This window comes from Penicillium alfredii (assembly GCF_028826965.1).
Source record: "Penicillium alfredii strain IBT 34128 chromosome Unknown utg000009l_segment0_segment0, whole genome shotgun sequence".
NCBI classification, from domain to species: Eukaryota; Fungi; Ascomycota; class Eurotiomycetes; order Eurotiales; family Aspergillaceae; genus Penicillium; species Penicillium alfredii.
The window spans coordinates 450,866-471,551 of NW_026622706.1; the positions used below are offsets into that span (position 1 = coordinate 450,866).

At 51.9% G+C, this 20,686-nt stretch overlaps 9 protein-coding genes across 9 annotated transcripts; 3 read left to right on the top strand and 6 right to left on the bottom strand.

The window, feature by feature from the left end:
• Positions 1-231: 231 nt before the first annotated feature.
• NUU61_006081 (homoserine acetyltransferase family protein) lies at positions 232-1,754 on the bottom strand (the record flags this gene model as incomplete). Its single annotated transcript, XM_056656609.1, has 6 exons — positions 232-332; positions 391-470; positions 526-673; positions 726-835; positions 894-1,389; positions 1,469-1,754. The coding sequence occupies 6 exons, from the start codon at positions 1,752-1,754 to the stop codon at positions 232-234; spliced, it is 1,221 nt and encodes a 406-aa protein (XP_056509409.1).
• Positions 1,755-3,198: 1,444 nt separating this feature from the next.
• Positions 3,199-3,984, bottom strand: NUU61_006082 (flavin reductase family protein; the record flags this gene model as incomplete). Its single annotated transcript, XM_056656610.1, has 1 exon — positions 3,199-3,984. The coding sequence occupies one exon, from the start codon at positions 3,982-3,984 to the stop codon at positions 3,199-3,201; it is 786 nt and encodes a 261-aa protein (XP_056509410.1).
• A 690-nt stretch (positions 3,985-4,674) lies between these two features.
• On the top strand, positions 4,675-5,064 carry NUU61_006083 (uncharacterized protein; the record flags this gene model as incomplete). Its single annotated transcript, XM_056656611.1, has 1 exon — positions 4,675-5,064. One exon carries the CDS (start codon positions 4,675-4,677, stop codon positions 5,062-5,064), a length of 390 nt encoding a protein of 129 aa, XP_056509411.1.
• Positions 5,065-5,708: 644 nt separating this feature from the next.
• On the top strand, positions 5,709-9,296 carry NUU61_006084 (Zn(II)2Cys6 transcription factor; the record flags this gene model as incomplete). The annotated part of the gene is made up of 9 exons (XM_056656612.1): positions 5,709-5,824; positions 5,891-5,940; positions 6,009-6,332; positions 6,388-6,479; positions 6,536-6,581; positions 6,658-7,653; positions 7,707-7,807; positions 7,856-8,510; positions 8,593-9,296. 9 exons carry the CDS (start codon positions 5,709-5,711, stop codon positions 9,294-9,296), a joined length of 3,084 nt encoding a protein of 1,027 aa, XP_056509412.1.
• Positions 9,297-9,957: 661 nt separating this feature from the next.
• NUU61_006085 (GMC family oxidoreductase) lies at positions 9,958-12,366 on the bottom strand (the record flags this gene model as incomplete). Its single annotated transcript, XM_056656613.1, has 7 exons — positions 9,958-10,523; positions 10,591-10,960; positions 11,012-11,083; positions 11,139-11,598; positions 11,652-11,895; positions 11,951-12,076; positions 12,135-12,366. The coding sequence occupies 7 exons, from the start codon at positions 12,364-12,366 to the stop codon at positions 9,958-9,960; spliced, it is 2,070 nt and encodes a 689-aa protein (XP_056509413.1).
• Positions 12,367-13,502: 1,136 nt separating this feature from the next.
• Positions 13,503-14,758, bottom strand: NUU61_006086 (zinc-binding alcohol dehydrogenase family protein; the record flags this gene model as incomplete). Its single annotated transcript, XM_056656614.1, has 4 exons — positions 13,503-14,217; positions 14,280-14,295; positions 14,355-14,472; positions 14,543-14,758. 4 exons carry the CDS (start codon positions 14,756-14,758, stop codon positions 13,503-13,505), a joined length of 1,065 nt encoding a protein of 354 aa, XP_056509414.1.
• Positions 14,759-15,233: 475 nt separating this feature from the next.
• Positions 15,234-15,671, bottom strand: NUU61_006087 (subtilisin-like protein; the record flags this gene model as incomplete). The annotated part of the gene is made up of 1 exon (XM_056656615.1): positions 15,234-15,671. The coding sequence occupies one exon, from the start codon at positions 15,669-15,671 to the stop codon at positions 15,234-15,236; it is 438 nt and encodes a 145-aa protein (XP_056509415.1).
• Positions 15,672-15,995: 324 nt separating this feature from the next.
• Positions 15,996-17,984, top strand: NUU61_006088 (uncharacterized protein; the record flags this gene model as incomplete). Its single annotated transcript, XM_056656616.1, has 1 exon — positions 15,996-17,984. One exon carries the CDS (start codon positions 15,996-15,998, stop codon positions 17,982-17,984), a length of 1,989 nt encoding a protein of 662 aa, XP_056509416.1.
• Positions 17,985-18,778: 794 nt separating this feature from the next.
• NUU61_006089 (uncharacterized protein) lies at positions 18,779-20,669 on the bottom strand (the record flags this gene model as incomplete). The annotated part of the gene is made up of 3 exons (XM_056656617.1): positions 18,779-19,838; positions 19,891-20,365; positions 20,429-20,669. The coding sequence occupies 3 exons, from the start codon at positions 20,667-20,669 to the stop codon at positions 18,779-18,781; spliced, it is 1,776 nt and encodes a 591-aa protein (XP_056509417.1).
• Between the last annotated feature and the right edge of the window lie 17 nt (positions 20,670-20,686).

Below are 20,686 nucleotides of genomic sequence, written 5' to 3' on the forward strand. Positions count from 1 at the left end.
GGAAAGTGACGTGAATCAAACGAGGGTCGGACGGCCGGGAATGAAGGTCGCAGGCGCGAAAGGTTCGTCGGCGCTTCCATGGGCCAAGCTGCTTATTCAGTGTGCACGTGATTCGATATATCTACCCACGACGATCTACGAGGGTTCAACTTGTATTTTGATCACTTTAATTCATCATCATACTCCTGTGGAGTTGTACTATGGATATGACGTTGATGGGATCTGTAACCTCTAAGAACCCACAGCATTGGCATTATCAGCAAAAAATTGAGCCAACTGCTGATCCAACCACTTAACATCCTCCTTGCTATTGCCAGGACCTCCAGCCCAGTCTGGGAGATGCAGACAAATTAGCTTGGCTGATAATTCTTGTGTCAATAGGGTACTTACGACCCCAAATTGAAGGGAAAACATCCAACCGTCCGATCCCGGGCTTCATGCAAGCAACTTCATATTGTGAATCTTCCGGTCTGGAGGGGTGGTCAGAACGTTGGAACCATCATTTGAAACACTGCTTCACCTTACGGGAAATATAGATCAGTCCTTGCTGGAAGAACCAGCACCCTTGCCCTAATGGATGCCATGGCTTGCTCGAAGTCGCCGTTGTAGTGCTCCTGCTTGGAGACATCTCCGTTCTGCCAGGTCTGGATCATCACCAGCAGATTCTCGGGGTCTAAATCCCTGGGTGAGAATTGCGATGATCTATATTCAGAGATTGGCAATACCTTTGGAGCAAGCCCACTTCTCCCAGAAATTCAGCATGAAATCCTCCAGACCCTCATATCCCAGTGCCGTCTCATACAACTTGTGTCGATAGAAGGCCTGGCTCAATCCCCTGTGTGCCATGCATGAGCGCTTGTATGGAGCAAGTGACATTAAAAAGCAAGTCCTACCATCCGGCATACACTCTGCCCATTGCCTTGAGCCCGATATCTCTTTCCTCGTTTGTCCACGTATGAGTTTCTGTACAGCCAGTACGAACCCCAATTGCGCCTGATCCAGCCGAACGAGTACCTTTTGCCGCAAGCAGAGCACTCTTGACGCCCTCGAGGAAGACCTGGTTGTGGATTGAGGTTCTCGCAGACGTGCAAAATGGTACCACTAAATCCATAAATTCTGGATACTGGGTTGCCCACTGGAAGGTCTGCGCTCCTCCCATTGACCAGCCAACAACAGCGTGTAGGTGCGTGATGCCCAAATGCTTGGTGACGAGCATATGCTGGGCTCGGACGTTGTCATAGAAGGAGCATTTCGGAAATGGCCCCGGGTTCGGCTGGTTGGAAGGAGACGAAGACTGGCCGTTCCCAAACAAGGCGGGGATGATGATGAAGAACTTGTTAGGGTTAAGGGTCTTGTCTTCCCCGATCAGCCAAAAATTGTCGAAAAGCACTGTGTTGACGCCACATGTTAGTTTCTCGAAATCCTGCTGTCTTTCAAAAAAGACACATTTTTGAGAATGGAACCCTACAGCCTGAAAACCATGTTGGGTACACGATCGCCGGCGAAGCCCGGTCCCCGAATGTCTTGTAGGCGATGTGCGCGTCGGCGAGCTTCTCCCCACTCTGGAGTTCCCAGTCCCCTAATTTAAAAGTTTCGTAGTCGTGGGCTGTCATTCTCGGTATAGGCTCTTTCAGGTAGAACTTGAAAATAGAGATAAATGGCTTGGGTCCGGAGACCTCCGACGGGGGTCGATGTTGTTTATGTATAGTTTGGGTTGGAGGCAACCCCGCTCCCCGCACGCCCACGGCTGGCATCGGGTGGTTGGTGTGCAAACTTGAGGACTATGGATGATTCGTACATAATGTCGCATGATATTCCAAAATAAAAAGCGTTGGAGCATTGCCAAAGTCCTGCCAAGCTACCGGGACATAAAAAGTCGCCGGTTTCCTGCATCACTATGTTCAAGTACTCCACCCCAAGATCAGGAAGAGAAGTTTAGGGCGCCCGAAATAGTACTAAGAAATAGTAAAACCATACCATGTATTTGACTGCCAGTTTCAAATAGCATCTCTAACAATAAGCTTACTATTTTACTCAAAAGTACCGGAAAACTCCGTGAGATACCTGACTCGCGCTTCATTATCATTCGATTTTGATCCTCGAGGCAATGGAATAATTCCGTTTTCAGACCTTTCGTCCCATCAAGAACAGCTTGTCATGATTTAAGAGTTACGTGTTTGCTTTGTTCCATCAATATAAAGGTGTTTATCCTCTTCCAGGCTACTGCCAACATCCACCTACTGCCCAGCCAGACCCTGCACGAAGCCCTAGCCACCATGTCAATTATCGGCCACCAACTCTCCACACTACAACAAGAAATCAACAGCAATGCCCCGAGCTGGTAAAATCAGCCGCGATGAACGCAAAAGAAGAGCTCAAGCAGTCATTCCAACACGCCAAGGTCATCCAAGTGGGCGACCGTCTCCCAGAATTTCGCCTCAAGAACGCCGTCGGCGACGAACAGAGAAGCACCGACCTCTTTTCGCAGGGACCGCTAGTGATCACCATCTAACGCGGCGAATTGTGTCCATTCTGCAATATTACTATGGCGGGGTTTCAAAAACATCTGCCCAAGTTCCAAGCCCGCGGCGTGAACTTGGTCGCCATACCCCCGAACTGCCGAACAACACGATGACAATGGCCAAAAAGCACAAGTTGCGGTTTTACGTGCTGACAGATCCCCACAATGACTATGCACGCAAGCTTGGTATTGCGTGGAGACAGCCTGATATATTACGCCCCGTCTATGAGGCTCTGGGGCTGGATCTTGGCGAGAAGAACGGGGTATGGCTCGTTTAAGGTTCCGCTCCCCGCTCCGCTGTTGATAAACCAGCAGGGCGTTGTGCGCAATTCGTTATTGAGCCTGATTACTTTAAACGGGTTGAGCCAAGGCAGGTGCTGGAGTGGATCGACGCATTGTATATAGGCCCCGGAAAAGGGATGCGGTTGGGGCCATTGGGGAACGTGGATAGTCGGGCAAAAGGGGGCTTAAAATAAGACTGAATCGATTGGTCGCCCTACAGGGACAAACGTCAAGGCGCTACGAGTAAAAACCGTTAAGGATCGACAGTCCTCGAAACCGGTTTTGGAGCGACTTAAATTAACCTTGGCGTTGATGGCTCGGGAGGTCCCGAGACGCTTTGATCAATGTATGTACTGCATGTGAATCTATATCCTGGGATACCCTCTAGTCGCTTGTTAAAACTGTGGTCGAGGAATCTCAATGGCATCGGTTGTACGGCCATAGGAGATGCCACCCAGTCGACTGATGGGCTTCAGCACCTTGAGGTCCACAACGCTTTGATCTTCGTTAATGGCATCGTCTCTCACCCAGAACCGGACACCTTCGATGATCGCCAAAACACCCGTCTTCTTCCCAGGCGTCACGCGGCTCTCAAACTCTTTGGTCTCGACAAGCTTGCCCTCGACGGCCAGCACCGACTCCTTGACTCGCGCGGGCTTCACGACAGAGGTGGGAGCCTGGTGCAACCCAGAGGTCTCCCATTCAGACACTCCGTACGGGGCGTTGATGGCCGTCGCGTTGGCAGCCTCGACGAAATGCTCCGAGATGATGTTGATGACGCACTCTTCCGTCTCGTGCAGGTTCTTCAGTGTGTCCTTGGCCTTCTCCAGTGGGCCCACGAATCCAACAACAAACAGTGGCGGGTCGTGGTTGATGACCTGGGAGTAGCTGAACGGGGCGAGATTCGTGGTGTTTCCATCGGCGGACTTAGTACTGATCAGGGCAATCGGGCGAGGCACCATTCCCGAGATCAGGAGCTTGTAGTTGGACGCGACCGGCCGTCCCTCGGCGTGTGGGTCAATCTCGACGTGATCTTTCTTGAGACTCTCTCCGTCATCGTTTGCGCCATCACCTTCCTTCCATGTGGGATTAGGTGGTTTGGAAAAAGTGACCTCGGCGTCACGACGGAAATCCGGCCGGGAGGCTTGGGCTTTTTCGAAGTCAGGGCCGACCTTGAACATGGTGGACGTGCGACAGAAGGATCGAGGGGTTGAATATCGGAAGGGGAGATATGCGCGATCAAGGCCAAAGCGACTACCATCCATTAGCCATGACGTCTGAAGCTACCCCGCGGTGCATGTGGAGGCACTGTTGCCCAACCAACAGGCCTGGGCGAGCCTGTATGATCACGGAACACTCACAGCACCTGGGAAGACGACCTTCGAGCAGTTCGGGCGAGTAAATGCATGAAAGTGCGAGACGGATTGGCGTGATTTGGGGCTGGTCGCATTTATCAGCGGATCAACTCGCAGTCGCAAGGACGGCGAAATTAAATTCCACGGACATCGTTGTGTGCAACCGGTTTATTTCCACGCCGCTCCAAGCTGCAGGTGGTGGTGAGAGGTGCGTGGAGATACTCCGTGCACTACCGAGTCTCGGGCCGACATGGCAGCTCGCAGCATCAAATACCCGGAGAGCACTGAAGATGTTCAATGGATATTCCCCGCAATGGCCAAACCGAACAAAAATGACCGGGGAATACTTGCATGCCCGTACAGTCTCCCTATACCCTATACGACAAATGGTGGCGCTTGGAAATCCATTCCAGAATCCGTCCAGCACCCGGACAAGGCTTCCAATGCTCAGAATAAGCTTAAATCAGCAGGGGGCACTGACTCAGGGGCCACGAACAGGGCCCAAAAAATCCACGGATGCGACATCGAGAACCTTGGGAACGTGGCCACGCCGAGGAAATTGCCCAGGGACTGATAGCGCGGGGACGGGATGCTGAGCGTGGCCCAAGTGGTGTGGATAATCGCATCCACAGGGCCCCCATAAACAATGGAGCCCTTGATGGAGCACCCCGGAGTCTCGACTCCAGACGTCCTGATCGAATGGTGACCGGTGCTTTTTCATGTGGTTTTGTTCCCCGGCACTTGCTGCAGGAACGATCACCACGCCCGAACCAAATCCCGGCCGAGAATATCCACGATCCACGGTCCTTGGAGCTGGCCCCCGGTCTGCCCGTGGACCAACGCACGTCTGCCATGGCAAATGAATCTCACGATGGACCCAGCCCCACCAGGGCAAAGACCCCATGACCATCAGATCTTGAATCTCATTGTCTCTGGTGGCTCCAGCTGGGGGGTACAGAGTGGACCAAGTCGTGTTCCTTGAGCCATTGCGTGCCACCGTTTTCGGTAGGAAATCGGCGGTCAGGCCGCATCGCGCGGCGACAGAAAAAAAAAGAAAGGGGTCTGTCCGAAAAAAAAAACAAAAAGAAGTGGAATGTTTGAGGTGAAAACGGTCAGAATTGCTAGAGAGTTGGGGTAAACTGAAAGGGTAAAAGCCACAGGGCGTAGATTTCAAAGATCGCCCAAGTGGCGTGGGGAGAGGGCGGAAGCGAGGACATCACGAGGTTCGAAAGCTCAGGCTTATCACTCCCCTCCTTCTTTTTTTTCCCTCTTTTTTTTCTCCGTCTCTTTTTTTCTCTCCCTTTCGCAACGGTTTTTGTCTCCGTTCGGTTTTACTGGATCCTTCGCCCCTCGTCCCCCCCCTCGCTAAACCTCATGAAGTGTTCTCTCCCGCTCTCCATCCTCCTCTCCCACGATCTACCCTTTCGCTTCATCTGCCCGATACCTTCGGTGAAATAAGCCCCGCCGAGAATCAACACACGGACCGTCGAGATCTAGGAATCGTGCAGGTGCCCAATGGGTCGTGATCACGGATAATCACGGTGCTCGCAATGAGCCCCCCTTCTCCCAAGAAGAAGAATGGCGGCAATACTTCTGTTCCGAGACAGATTCGCTTCGTCGCAACCGACGGCCAGCCGCAGACCAAACGTCGCCGAGTCAACGCCGCGTACGTCGAGCTGCTTCGCATCATCTTGGAGATCTTGAAACTGATATCACATATGATTTGCTATAGTTGTTTGACTTGTCGTCGGCGCAAGATTCGATGCTCGGGTGAACAACCAGGTGAGATCGATCCAGGTTTCTATTATCCTTTTTCAGGCCGCCCATTACTCACAGGTTTACGCGCACAGTATGTAGAACATGTTCTGACTACAAGCATGTCTGTCTGGGCTACACCGACTCGACTGCGCATTTGCGATCGCAATCGGATTCCGCCCCTCGAGCGCCGCCTTTGCCCAACATTTCCGCTGTCAACGATTCCAGCCAGCGTGGCTCTCGAGTGGTAGAGAGTAGTTCTCCGGAGCCGCCGCCTGCCCCCATCCCGCGATCTGCAGTCGAGAAATCCCCTCGAATATCAAAACTACCGGATGGCAAGGATGGCTCGTCAAGGGAGATGGCGGGGCGAGTCAACAAAGAACCCGATTCTCAAGCAGTCAGTGAAAGCCCTGACAGTGGTGAGTGACACTCGTGAATAGCGTATCTTGATACGTCACTGACCCATGTCCCTAGGACGTACCTCGGTGAGCTCTGGCAGTCGTACCCATGTTCCATACTTTCGGTATTTTGGGCCTACTGCGATCGTGCCTGGCTTTAAACAAATGGTTCGACCCCGCCAGTTCATGTATTCCAAGTGACATTATTTCTGATTGATGTTCAGGTTGTGCAAGTTCGAGGTTCACGCAAGAGCAAATCCTTGTCCTCGGGTGAGTATCTACCAGCTGTGCCTCAGCTCAATTCTGTATGAGGGCTTCGACTAATGTCAGCTATGCGACTTGCCAGAATCTCATTCCCCTGCCCGGAGTCCTAAACTGCCTGATGCTGCTCCCTCGCCTCCAGTCACTACCGCAGAGAACCGTGACTCTCGTGATGCAAACACCATTCCATTTTATGATCGCGATGACACCCTTCCGGTCTCAAATCTGGTTTCGCATCTATGTGAGCTCTTTTTTGCCCATCTGGGATGCAGTTTCCCCTTTCTGCAACGTGAAAGATTTTTGCAGGATTTGAAGGAGAAAAAGGTCGACACCATGCTAGTGGATGCGGTCTGTTCTTTAGCAGCGAGGTTTTCTCCCCATCCCTTACTGGGATCTCCTCAAGCTCAACCAATCGATCCCTCGCTGCCTCCTCCAGTTGTCAGGAAGTGGGACCGTGGTTTGCCATTCGCTCAACGCGCAATGAGCGCCCTTGTGGATATTCTGTCGTGCCCGACCCTGTCTGCTGTACAAGCTTGCTTGTTGTTGGCTTATGAACAGTTCGGTTCAAACCATGACAGTGGTCTGTGGATGTACTTGGGGATCTCGATTCGCATGGCGCAAGATCTTGGTCTGCAAAAGTTTCAAGGACTGAAACACAACTACGGCCAGAGTGGTGTGATGCCGAGCGAGGTTGTGACGGGGCAGGCTGGGAAGCTAAGGGAAGATCAGTATGATGATCTGGATGCCAGCCAAATTCAAACCTTACCGCCTGCGGTGGGGACGGAACGGGCAAGAGAGCGGGAACGGGTGGATTCATTCTGGAGCATCTTCTTCCTCGATCGCGTCATTTCTTCGGGTACGGGCCGACCAGTGACATTGCGTGACGAAGACATCGAGCTATGCTTTCCCCTGCAGTCCGAATCTCAACTTCCAAATGGCTGGCCCGCTCCTTTTCCACCGTTAATTCGGATCATTCACCTCTATGGCCGAGTGACAGACCTCATCAATGGCATTCAGGATGTCAATCACGTCACGTCGGACACACTCAAGAGGCTGGCGGGGATGGAAAGTGATTTAACCGGTATGGCTTTCGATTGCGGATATCCATGAATCACGACTAATACTGTTGGACAGGCATCTACCAGCGTCTGTCACCAAAACTACACTTCAATGCGGCGAACTTCCAGGCTTACGTCAAGGCCAAGGAGGGAACCAATTTTATCCTTCTCCATTTTGTAAGCCGTTTTTCCTTTGATTAACAGAAATTTTCTAATTAGTGGCAGTGGTTTCATACCCTTATTGTCCTACTTCACCAGCCGACACTTCTGAACTCATTTGGCGGGACAATACAGCATCTGTATCCCAACAGTCGCGAACTGTCAATGTCGTCGGCCAAGACTATTGCGGATATTCTGTCGTTCTCGGAACTCGTAGATGGCAAGAGCTTCATTGGTAACCCATTCACGAGTCAGCCCATGTACATCGCTGCGTGTGCCTTTCTCATGGAGAGCGCCTACTACTCGTCACCCACCTCGGGATCTGCTTCGTCTCATCCAGAACCGTTACTGGCGAATCAATCGAGTGGATTCGTGATGCCCACGATGGAATCTTCTAACGGCTCGGAACGAAAGTCCACAGCGAAGCACATCCTGCTCGCCTCCGCAGCCAAGGAGAACTATCAACGATGCTACAAGGCATTGAAGGCACTGGACACGTACTGGGAGGGAACCAGGTACATCTTGACAGTACTGGACCAGAAGGCCAAGGGAATCGTTGACCCTCTTCTCTACACTACTGAGGACATGGAAAATACCGCGGGACTGTCTTCCGTGCAGCCTTTCGCACATCATGGATGGCCTGGAGCCCGACCACCAATGGACCCCGGTTTTGATCCAGAGAGGCCCCCGGAGTGGCTGACATTTCATCGGATGGGAAATGGTCCCCAAGGATCGATCCGAGCCAAGGTAAAAACGCCTCTCACGATTTGTATTCATGAACTATCTCGCTAACTATCTGGTAGCTATTGGGTGGGCACTCACGGGCGCGACAAATTCCTCGCAGCCTAATCTAAGTGTGCTGTATCAAATGCCCACGACACCGACAGAGCCCGCATCCAGCAAGCCCGCATACTCGTCCCAATACAGCCACAGCTACCCATCTATGCCTGTCCAAGCAGATGGCGGGGAGACCTCGGGCGCCTCATACCCCCAGCCTCTCGCCACAACTCGAACCCAGGAAGAGACACGGAACTCATCACTCGCTGCCGGCCATGCGAAATACCCTTCGGTGCCAGCCACACCCATGAATCCCGACTCATCTTACTATTTGGGCATGCATTCGCCCTATCCAGAATCAGGCCCGCGCACCTCGGCAGCACCTCACCCAACATACAACCCGAGCCTTTCGTCCTCGCAGTTAGATGGTCACCACCCCGCTTACAGTTACTCTGTTCCTCCTGGGACGGCCGATTCGCAAGCCAGCACGAGCCAGATCGGATCTCGACCGGATCTCCATCCGAGCATCAACACTAATCCCGGGGGCATGATGATCGAGAGCCATGATGTTGATGTTAATTCTCTCCATCACCAGGAGTCCTTCCCATTCTCGAACGGCGAGATACTTCCGTGGCTGGAGTACCTACCACAAGATGTGCTCAGCTTCTTTGGCGAGAACCATAACTACCCGCTCATGAGCCCCGACGATACCACGCCACGGCCCCCTTGAGATGTCTGATTTCTTGTTTTCGTGCAGTATACATATCATGTATTTTGGAACGATTTTTGCATGTTGGAGCGACTGTCGCACTTTTGCTTCTATTCTCGGGTTGCAGCGGAGCGATTCCCGGCGTCTGGTGGAGAGATGATATCCTTGTGCAGGTAGATGTCTGGGTTTTCGTTTTGGGTTGTTCTTTCGGAGGTGTCGCAGACTTGCATCATCGTTTTTGGTCTTATTTTGGTCAGTTTTGTTGCATTTGTTTGGTCTACGAGGCATCTACTGGTAGTTGGGTTCTATATGCCAACCCGAATTCCATTCTGGGTGAGCTTGTACATTGGCAGAGATCTGCTTCAAGCCTCCCGAATCTTGAGACTACATGGTTCTTTTGCGTATTGTAGTGTCAGGTGCTGGTCAATATTCTTTGCGCATGTCAAGCCGGCATGTAGTTGGCGGGGCGAAGTCTATCCTGCAAGGAAATGTAAAGACGGATTCCAATCCGAGTCTTTGATAGAAGAGATTAGGCGCCATAGCCCTGCACTAGTTGATGCATGTCTATTCACCATGTCATAGCTCATCTCATATTCCGAAAATCTCATATTGCCTTGACTTCATGATTGCCTCGCTAAATGACACAACCGAAAAGAACCCACGCCAACCCGAAGAAAAAGAATCAACCGAAAACAAGCTGCCCAGCACCAACAACAATGGGTATCCAAACAAGCAACAACGGAGTCCTCCCGGGACAAGCTCCATTCCCTTTCGCATCACCCGAGTCCTCACCACCACCAGCACCACTAGTACTTCCCTTGTTATGACCAGTACTCGAATTAGCAGCCGAGCCCGAAGAAGAAGAACTAAAAGCCGGCCGCTCGGAAGCGGGTTGATTCCAAAACGCCCGAATAATCTCACTCGCCTGCTCGGCAACCCCATACGTCGAGGCCATCAGGTGCGACGACAGCGCAATGGGGGGTACACTGGCGTCGGCGACGCGCACGTTGGCGAGGCCGTAGACGCGCAGAGAGGCGTCGACGACACCGCCGTGCTCGCGGGGCAGCATGGCGCATGACGAGGACGGGTGGAATTCCGTGTTGGCGTTATTGCGCAGCCACTCGAGCCAATCGTCGTCGGTTTGCACTGCTGACCCGGGCGATTTCTCGGTCTTGAGGCTGTTGCTTAACGGGGTGGTTTCGCCAATTTGGCGGGCGAGTTTGAGGCCTGTGCGGAGGATTTCGTAATCTATAAAACAAAAGAGGTGGGAATCTTAGCATTGACGATATTTTGTGTCGTGGGGTTGTGTACTCACCGGCGGGATTGCTCAGGTAGTTCGGGTCGATGACGGGATCCTCCATCGGGTTTGAGGAGTTGATGTAGATCCGGCCGTGGCTGTAGGGATGCTGCAGAGCTGCTGTGATCCCGATGTCGCCGTTGCCGTCGCTGTTCATGAAGAGGAGCTCGATCTGGCCTGTTGGGCTCTGGAAAATCTTTGATGCTGTTGTCTTGTAGATTTCCTTGTAACCGGCGATGACGCTCGTGTCATCGGTTGTGTTTGGTGTGAATTGGTCCAGATGGGCTAGGATCTTTGCCTCGATCTCGTGAGTCTTGTCGTTGTACATGTTCGTAGAATTGACGTAGGCGACGGCGGAGTCGATGTATGTGAGGAACATTGGATTGTTCTATGCTTGTTAGTATATAACTGTAGTATATGTTGGGGCAATACGACTAACCTTCTCGCTGCCATTGTCGTAGAAAATGGAGCCCGCGGTTTCGGAATCGGTGGTCCATTTGACGGTAGCGCTCTGGTCACATTAGCCATGTCCATGTTCTTTCTGTTGTGGAGACGCTATCACTCACAACATGGTCTTGTAGATGCTGTCCAACACTAGGAAGCTCAGAGACAAGTCTGACACCAGCACTAGAAAGAACGTCCTTGGGCCCAATACCACTGTGTAGCAGGACTGCCGGGCTTCCAACAGAGCCAGCCGCAATGATAACTTCCTTTTTCACCTTGACCTTTGACTTTGTCTTCCCAGAATCAGTCGTGTACTCGACAGCATTGGCAGTCAAGTTGTCTGAGGGAGAAGAGTCGTCAAAGCAAATGCGAGTGACATGGGCATTGGCCAACACGTCGTAATTGCCGCGATCCGGGAGCGGGTCAAGATACCCGGATCGACTATAGGACCGCGTCCAGTTGTGCGGGTTGATGGTTGAAGTCGAGACTTCAGCCCCATAGTTATGACCACCATAGATATCCGAAGGGGGAATGCCAAAGTTCTCCAAAGACTTGGACCACTCTCCAATTTCGGGAAATGTGCTGGAAAAGGTCAGCTTTTGATGTACGAAACACCGAGAGGGCATTGAGCATACAAGCCTGGATATGAGACGTAAATAGGCCCGTCGGTGCCATGACTTGAGGTCTCCCACGTAATGGCAGCCTCTTTAGCAACATTGTCTGTAGGAGGCGAGAAAGTTTCGCTCTTCTTCATGGCCACGTAGAAGGAATCCCACGACCACTTGTCGGCGCCGTCCATGTCGCCAAGCATGCCATTCCAGGCATTGACTTCGTCTTTGCCCGGACGAGTCAGATACAAGCCATTGATGGCGGAGCTGCCTGTAATAGTGTGTTAATTTTCTGTCTTGTAACAAAAAAAGACGCAGATACGAACCTCCAAGAACCTTGCCACGAGGCCAATAGATCTCGCGGTCGTTTGCATTGGGCTGGGCGACGGTATGAAAAGCCCAATTCAGCGGCGTCGTCCACAGAGAATCGAAATATGAATATGCGGGGGTATCTTTTATATGGGTTAGAAAAGATTGGGCAAGACAATGTGACAATGTAGGAGTGTGCACCTATTCGTTGCCGATATTCGTCTCCATCGCCGCCAGACTCGAGAACCAGCACCGTATGATTAGTATCCTCGGACAGACGACCACCCAGCACGAGTCCCGCTTGGCCGCCGCCTACGATCACAAAATCATAGGCGTCAGCAATCTGCGAGCGCGGCAGCAACGCGTGGGCGAAGGGAAGCGCGACAGCAAGGCTGGCGCCAATGGCATACCTTGCAGATAGACCAGGGCGCATTTTATGACCGAAGTGGCGCACGAGGAGAAGCGTCTAAAGTGGGCATGGCAAGACAAATGTGAAGAGATTTACACTATGCAAGGCGATAACAAGCAGAAGAAGCCCTGGTGCTCTCCCTTTCTGACTAAACTACGCTAGTTGATCGAGGAACGAGTGGAACAGGGAAACGAAAAAGACAAAGAAAAAGAAAAAGAAAAGCACAAGATGATATTACAGACTGAATTTTACGCAGGATCAGCCGGGCCTGGAACCAAGTGGACAAACAAATCTTGCAAGAATTGAGAGATCCAAGCGGTGCCTGACCCTAATCGCCCCACTGTAGCCCACGATTCGAAGTGATATCACCTTTCTGCGGTCATAATAACCCATTTGGACTCTCACCAGCCACACTGACCACGGTCTATCCTCCTCGCCACTGTAATGTGATTTCTGTTTTGTGTTCAGCTGGGTAGTTGACTTTCTGTTACACATCGCCGATACCCCGACAACCCTCGATCTCACCGCTGTTTAAGTATAAATAGATCAAGTCTCCTCTAAACAAGATATAAACAGCTCGCTCCAACATTCAGGTTTTATGACTGACTCGATCCTTCCTACCCAAGTTGCGTGCCTGACCCGATCTGACGTGGTGGCAGGGATCCGATCGTGAGCCGATCACATCCCGATATGGTACCTACTTATCACTGCCGTGGTAACCAGCAATGCGAAACTAGTTGGTGTTTCATCGTGGTTTCAGAGGCCTTTGTACAAAACCAAGGACTTTTGGTATAATTCCCTAGCCGTACTACTAACTATAGTAACTTGGGCGTCCAAGTGAAATAGTCCATATCAGCCAGTCGTACAATAGCACTCATTCTTATCTACTTTGGTTCTCCATTTCTATTGCTATTTCCCTCTCGAGAGGGGAAAAATATACAAGAAGAGTAGAGAGAGTGGGAAGATAAAAAGTGTAAAATACACTTACCAAACAGGACTCATCGTAGTAGTCCGGGAGTGGAGTGGATGTCATTTTGATATAGATGTGAGCAGTTTCGATAGGAGAGTCAAAGTGATGCGTAAAATACAGCAAGAAGGCATTTCTTTTAGGGTCAACTAAATAAATATTTAAAACCGACACCTGAACTATCCACTGCTTTCTACTCGCCCACTGTATTTGCCCTTTTCAATGCCGGCGTATCTGCAATCCGGAAAACATATTTCACGGCACTCGCCTTGCCTGCCTTCAAGTCTGCCAAGGCATCTCTGACTCCATCCAACCCGTTCTCTCGGACCTGATAGGGATGACCCCGGAACCATTTCTGTGCTAGTCCCCGACTGAAGTATCGGAAGTACACAAACCCGAGATCAGGGTCACCGGCCCGTCCGCCTGGTTGTCCATGCACACTGCGAACACCCGTCTCCGAGATGCGAAGAGTGGATGGCGGCGGAGACGATAGTTGGCCGTCAACTGGCAACACGAATGCTGCTTTTCCCTCTGGGTGGACCACACGAAGGATGTTGGAGGCACTTCCGTGTCCGCAAACGGTATCAAAAGCATGATAGAGCTTAGTATACCCGCGTGATTTGAGTGCTACTTGAATGCTCTCCACTAGTGTATCTGGCTCCTGGCGGTAATCGATGATCACATCTCCCTTGGAGCGGTCGATAAGAGACTCAACATGTGCGGCTCCTGCTCCTGCAATGACGATTAACGGGTGGATGTTTGCCTTCACAGCCAGTTTCAGGGCGAATGACCCGACAGCTGTGGCACCACCATAGATCAGAACTGGCGTTTCTTTTGGACTGTCTTTCCACGGATCTGGTAATTCTAGTCGCGAGAACAGGCCCACTGCGGCCGTCATTGCGGCAAGCCTAGTATTAGTTTGATTTAGTATCAACGGCCATAGTCAACTCTCCAAGTTATGAAGGCTTACGGGATAGTTGCAGCTTCTAAAAGAAACATGGTTAGCATAGGTTCTTCACAGCAGTATTAGAAAGATGGAACCAACCCTCAAAAGACGTATGGTTCGGGATGTGAAACGTCGTCGATGCCCAAGCAAGAGCGTACTCCGCATAACTCCCTCCAGGCGTCATAATCTCATGAAAGGCAGCAACCCGGTCCCCAGGCTGTTGGTAATTAGATCGTCGCTGATCAGCTCTGCGACCACACTCTCATGCTTATGGGACCTTTGCATACCTTGAATTCAGTTACATTCTTGCCCGTACAATGCACAATCCCCGAGATATCGTCGCCTTGGTTGATGTGCACGTCAAACCATTCGGGTCTCTTCCAATCCTTGGGATTGCTCCCAGACACCATCACTTTGATAACAACTTGGTCATCGTTGGGCGTGGGAATGGGAGACTCGATTAACTCGGTCTTGGGGCCGCGGTGGATTAGCAATTCCAGCATTGTGCGATTGTGGATGGTGTTGTCTAAATTGAGGGGACTCATGGGGGGAAGGCTATGTCTCTTTATTTATGTGAGGTGCTTTTGCCCTAATCGACCATGCAAGGTAAACGAGCGTCGTATTATTAATTCTGTGTGAAAGTGCCAACAAACTTGGGACTTGCACATCTCGCGATTATAAATCCAGTTCTCACTCGGGAAACCGTGCCGGATGGATTTTCGAGCATTGGCCGGGTTATCAGTCGGAGTGGGGAACGGGTGAAGCTTGTCGATGATCCTCCGGATACTCGGAGCACATCAGAGCGGCAGAAATCAGCACATTATGGGGGCGATTCATTCATAAATTTGTTTATATTGAGGGGTGGAAATATGGCTATTTAACTATACGCTGGGTTATTGACGCAACCCCCTCGATCAGATTGAGCCAACTGGATCCCATTGCAGACGTCGCTACATCCATAGAATGAAGACAAATCACTCAAAAAGTATCGGGTGTCAGCTGGTCCACTGGCACATGCTCCCAAATACCAGCAATGAAATCGAGCTGCTTGATGTCTTCGGCCTGTGCTGTAGTAAGGTAGGTGACGTAGCTCTGGTGAGGGACGAGCTCGAAAGCTATTGATTGCCCTGCTGCGCCGTCGAGATCCTGAATCCATGCCTGGAACTGCTCCATTGAAGTGCCTTCTTTTGTCTTGATAAAATATGCGCACAGCTCAGATCTCTTTCCTGGGGTAGAGGTCTCAGGTCGCGAGGCCACGGATGTGGACAATTGAGTGGCAGAGGGAATGGCAGCAGATTCAGAACTTGCTCGATCGGTCGGCGGATGCTGCAATGGGCGTGTTTTGGACTTCGCCAAGGTGGGCTCGTCACCCTTACGACGCCAGCTGCTTCTGATGCGGTGAATTACATCGACCATGAGGGTCTTCAGTCCCCGCCGAGGCTTTTGCATCGGCTTAAGCCAGATAAAGCCTTCTTCCAGGCAGTTGCAGCAGGAAATACGCACCAATGTCGGTCAGAGTGAGTTGAGGGTCTTTGATCCACCGAGTGCCAGTTGCCGGGAAGACCAAGTTAGCGGAGGAGCCGAGACGCTCCGGAGGCCCACCGCCAACGTCGCGTTGCCCGGCACAACCAGGCGGTGAGCGACTGTCAACATCGACCATCATCTGGATTTCCCGCGTGGTCCTCGACTTGCTATTGAAGCCACGCCTTTTCTTCCACGTACAGCTTTGCTGGTCGAGGAATGGCGCGGTTGAATGATGATCAAGAGGACTCGATGGTCCACTCGACCGACATACTGAGCCCGACGCCCTGTACACCGAATAAACAGCACCTCACCTCGACGCTCGACACGCCAGACACCCACAGCGAGGCCGATTCCGTCAGAGACGACGCATCGGTGTCAGTCAAAGACTATGGCTACCAGTCCTCCGCATCGTCGACACGGCACTCCTCAAGTGACATTTTCGGTCGCGAGGTAGACGATGAGCTGGAGCAAATGAAGTCTCGAGCGTCTAGTCGTTCTTCGTTTTCTTCGGTCCCAGCATCCGTTCTGGTGCATCCGTACGAACAGCAAAAGCCCATTCCCACAATCGAAGCGCATGAGCGGGCGGGAGGCTATACGACGGAGGAAGACGAAGCCAGCTTTGGGGGATTCGATGGGCCTCCTCCAAGAACAATTCATTCCATTCGATACCGTGAGGCGGCATTCCGGAAGCCAAGCTCGGTGCGAGCAATGCAGATGCACACGGAAGACGAGGCGGACTCCGATGAATTCTTGACCCCGCCACGACGCCGGCCTGGCATGCGCTCTCCGGGCTCGTCACCGCTGAAACGGTCGCCATACTACTCACCTACCGCATCTGCGAACAAGCCCAAGCCCAAGAAGGAGTTCCCGCTCGTGCTCCTACACTGCAACTTGCTTCCTCCATCTCTGCCCGTCCCCGGTGCGGCCAACCCTCAAAATGAGAAGATTCTCGAGGAAGTCCTGCCTTCGCAGTTTTGGAAGCGGTGGAGGAGGCTCCAGGATAAGGCGGGGTCGGGCATGCTGCGCGATCGAGGTGTCTTGATTTCCCACCCCGAAGATGTGTATGACATGCTCGAGGAGCGCCTATTGGAGAGTCTGGAACTTCAACACTCACGAGTACGCAATGGGCACTTCCTTGGACACGAAAGCGGTCCTGGTTCAGAGACAGAGCTCTCTGAGAAGGATGAGAGCGAGACAGATGGCGAGCAAGGCGAAGAGTGCCCCGACTGCGGTGGCCATGCTCTTCGCCACGGCGACAGTAATCGCAAGTGGGAAATCAGGGTCTACGCTGCAAATGGACTGATGCGCGCCGGAGCTTGGGCTGCCGCTTGGAAAGAGATGGAGAAGGTTGATGTGGAGGTCGGACTATGGCTGCCCTCCGATGTGCGACGGGCCTTGGAGAAGCGACTGTCTGAGGCGCGGATGGCTGTAGCCAAAGAGGAGCCTCGTTCCGCTGCTATGGAAGAGCACCTGCAATTTATTCCCACATCGCCACCCTCTTCTATACAGGGGCATGCCAGGGGTATCAGTGATACATCTTTTCAACCCGATGTCGCAATTCCCAGGTTGTCAGCCACCGAAGACCGACACCATCCAGCGCTGGAAGTGCGACAGGGCCAAAAACAGCACGAGGTTGCGCTTCAAACCCTTATCGTCAACTATATTCGCGTGCTGGCGGGTGACCGACGCAATGTGGCCCTGGTCGTCTTGAGCATCCTCGTGGCCTTCCTCGCAATTGGATCCCATCAGCGACCGCCACCTTCGTTCGATGTGCGTCCTTTTCCTCGGGAAATGTTTGAATCATCGGCACTGCCAAGTCTGAGCATGGCGACAATGGCTCCAGTGTCTTCTTCTGAAAACATGGTCAGCTCGGCTAGCACGGACATTCTGGATTCAACTCCATCAGTACCCGTGCCGGTGTCTGAAACGACAACGCCTGCAGTGAAGGAGGAAGCCTCTTCCCCATCCGAGGCCGTGCAATCATCTACACAAACGGTTGAGCCCGCGGAAGCCGTTCCTGAGCCTGCAGTGGAAGTCCCAGTGGAATTCGTAGCGGAATACCCAGTGGAACCTGAAGTGGCATCCCCAACAGATTCTGCAGTGGAAATGGATGCAGAAGAGGCGGAGAGAGAATCCCCAGAAGAACCTGCCGCACCGGAAGAAGCGCAACTCGAGACAGAAGAGGTCCCTGAAGAAACATATTGATTTCAAAATCTGGAGATTTGAATATGAATGCGGGTCACGCACGCAATACACCGGGGGAAACAAGCACACGCAATGTGTTCCCCCACCCACCCCCCAACTATACTATTACGACGGAATGATACGAGGCGAAATGTTCGGGCCATTTATGGATATGTTCTTTTGACTATTGCGTGATGTTGAATGTGGGCGTTTCTTTTTTTCTCTTTTTTTCTTTTTTTCTTTTTTTCTTGATTTGATTTAGCATCTAGCCTCTCGTTGAATTGTGTTATGCCAATTGATGATCATGTAGCTCTTGGTTTACTATTTTCCTCCTTTATATACAATTGAAGCTCTTCGTGTATTATGAACTTCTATAGATCTCAGAACATAGAGAGAAATGGAATGTCAACAACGTGGTAAGAGCACAAACATCGAGCAACAAACTGGAATGCGTGTAGATCTATACTCGAGAGCATTTTGTCTCCACGATAAACCCTCGCAGGTAATCAAGTTCATAGTAAGATTGACCACATCTAAATACCAATCTGAATCCAACGCCGACATTGTTCACCGCCATTAATTCAAGGAGCGTGCGTGGGTGACGATCAAGGAAAGCCATTTCTACTGTGCAATGAGAGCCCCGTCATCCCCAAGAATCCAAGAGGCCACTGTGCAAAGCCCTCGCCGTCCATCGATGCCTCACAACTTCTAGTCCCCATCTACCACACCATGTACAACAAACAGTCTATCCCCTGTATACTCCATCCTCGGTATACCTCCTTCCTTTCTCAGACATATATCTGTCCAGGTTGTTGTCAGTAGAAACCCGAGCCATACCGATAACTCGGCGGAACAGTGGGCCAAACATCCACACCATCCAGCATAGCCAAATTCATCCCGCCACTCTGATGATTCTGAATATGGCAGTGCATCACAAACGCACCAGGATTAATAACATGGTAGCGCAGCGCAAGCCAAGTGGGGCCATTGATAGAGGGCGGGGTGATATAGGTATCGCGATACTGCGGATTTTGAAGATTGAACGACCCGGGGATCGCCTGCATGGCTTCGGCGACAGTAGCCCAGGAGAACGTGCCGTTGCCCTCGCCGATAACGAAGTGCTTGTTGGAGTGCTTGTGGATCGGGTGAGGCGGCTGCACGGGCGCGGTGACCTGCAGGATCAGGTCGATCCAGGTATTGTTGCGGGTGCGGATCATGAGGTCACCCGGGATGGAGGACTGGTTGAATAGCAAGGGCTGCGAGTCTTCGAGTTCAAGCCCGAAGCTGCTGTTGCCGAGTGTCCAGCGGTACGACGCGTTGTAGTGGCCGATGCGCAGGATGTAGGTTTCGTCGACGGTGGCGGAGGGCACGACGACGGGGAAAGGAATGACTTGTGTCTCGTTGAGGAAGACTGTTTCTGCGGTGGCGTTTTGGTTGTTGATTTCGATCCATGGGTTCGAAGGCCGGTTTAGTTGGGGTGGTGCTTGGTACCGCATAATTGCTGTGGTGTTGAGGATTTGGTTGAGGTTAGCGCTGACTAGTCGCACGGTGTAGTCGCCTGCTGGTTTGTTGAGAGGCACTAGTACTGAATACCGGTTCGAATTGGTGATGGTGAGCGCGTTGACGCGGCTCGGGTTGATGTACCGTCCGTCGATGGCGTACACCCACATGTCATGTTCGTCGATTGAGAAAGTAAGGCTCAGCAAGCCTGAAGCGCTGATCAGGTCATAGCTCACGTATTGCTGCGTTGGGTTGACGGTAAAAAGCTCCTGGGGGCCACGAGACGCCGTGCAGCCAAAATACAGGGTGGGCGGGATTGCGCTGAAGTTGTGCGGGAAGTTGCCCTGAATTGAAGGGAGGTTGGGAGGAAAGCATCTGGAAAACATTAGTGTTGTTCTTTTTTTCGGTCACGAAATTTGCAATTAACCCTATATCAGTCAGAGACTCGTTGCCGAGAATCTGTTTCTGCCGGTCGATCGTCAAAGCGTCAAGTTGGTCCCTTGGCAAGCAAGTCACCGAGCCTTTTCCATTAATCAAGAGAGCACTGGCACAGTGCCCGTCGAGTCCCGTAGCTACTTCTGCGGCCCAGATTTGCTCAGAGGTGAGTTTGCGCCAATCCGAAAGAACCACCGAGCTCGTTCTGCGCTCAGCGTTCAAAATGGCCTGGAGCTGAGAGCTGTCGTTTGTGATCTGAGAAAAAGGTCTCTGCTCAGAACTGGAGGGGGCAATATAGATTGATCCATAAAGGCCGTCCTCGAACTGGCCGCGGTGATGGGCATGATAGAAGTAAGATCCATATTGATTTGCCCGCCACCGATACATGAATGAGCGTCCTGTCTCAATGGATCTCTGAGAGATACCAGGAACACCATCCGACCAGGGCGTTCCAATCTGTTCAATGCCTATAGATCTCAAGTTAGCATGTGTGACGCCAAAAGCAAACTGAAAAGACCACAAAGCCCTACCATGAAAGTGCACCGTCGTCGAAAAAGGACAACGATTTGTCACGAGAAACTCGACATTGTCGCCCTGATTCAACCGCAATTCAGGACCAGGGAACTGGCCATTCATCAAAATAACATTCCTGGTGTGGCCAGCGACAGTCCGGTTTGCCCACGTCAACATAACCGGGAAGCGAACAGTGGCAGCATGCGCCCATTTAGCGAGGCATAGCAGCAACAGGGACCAGCTAACAGAGAACTTCATGGTAGGCGAGTTCCAGA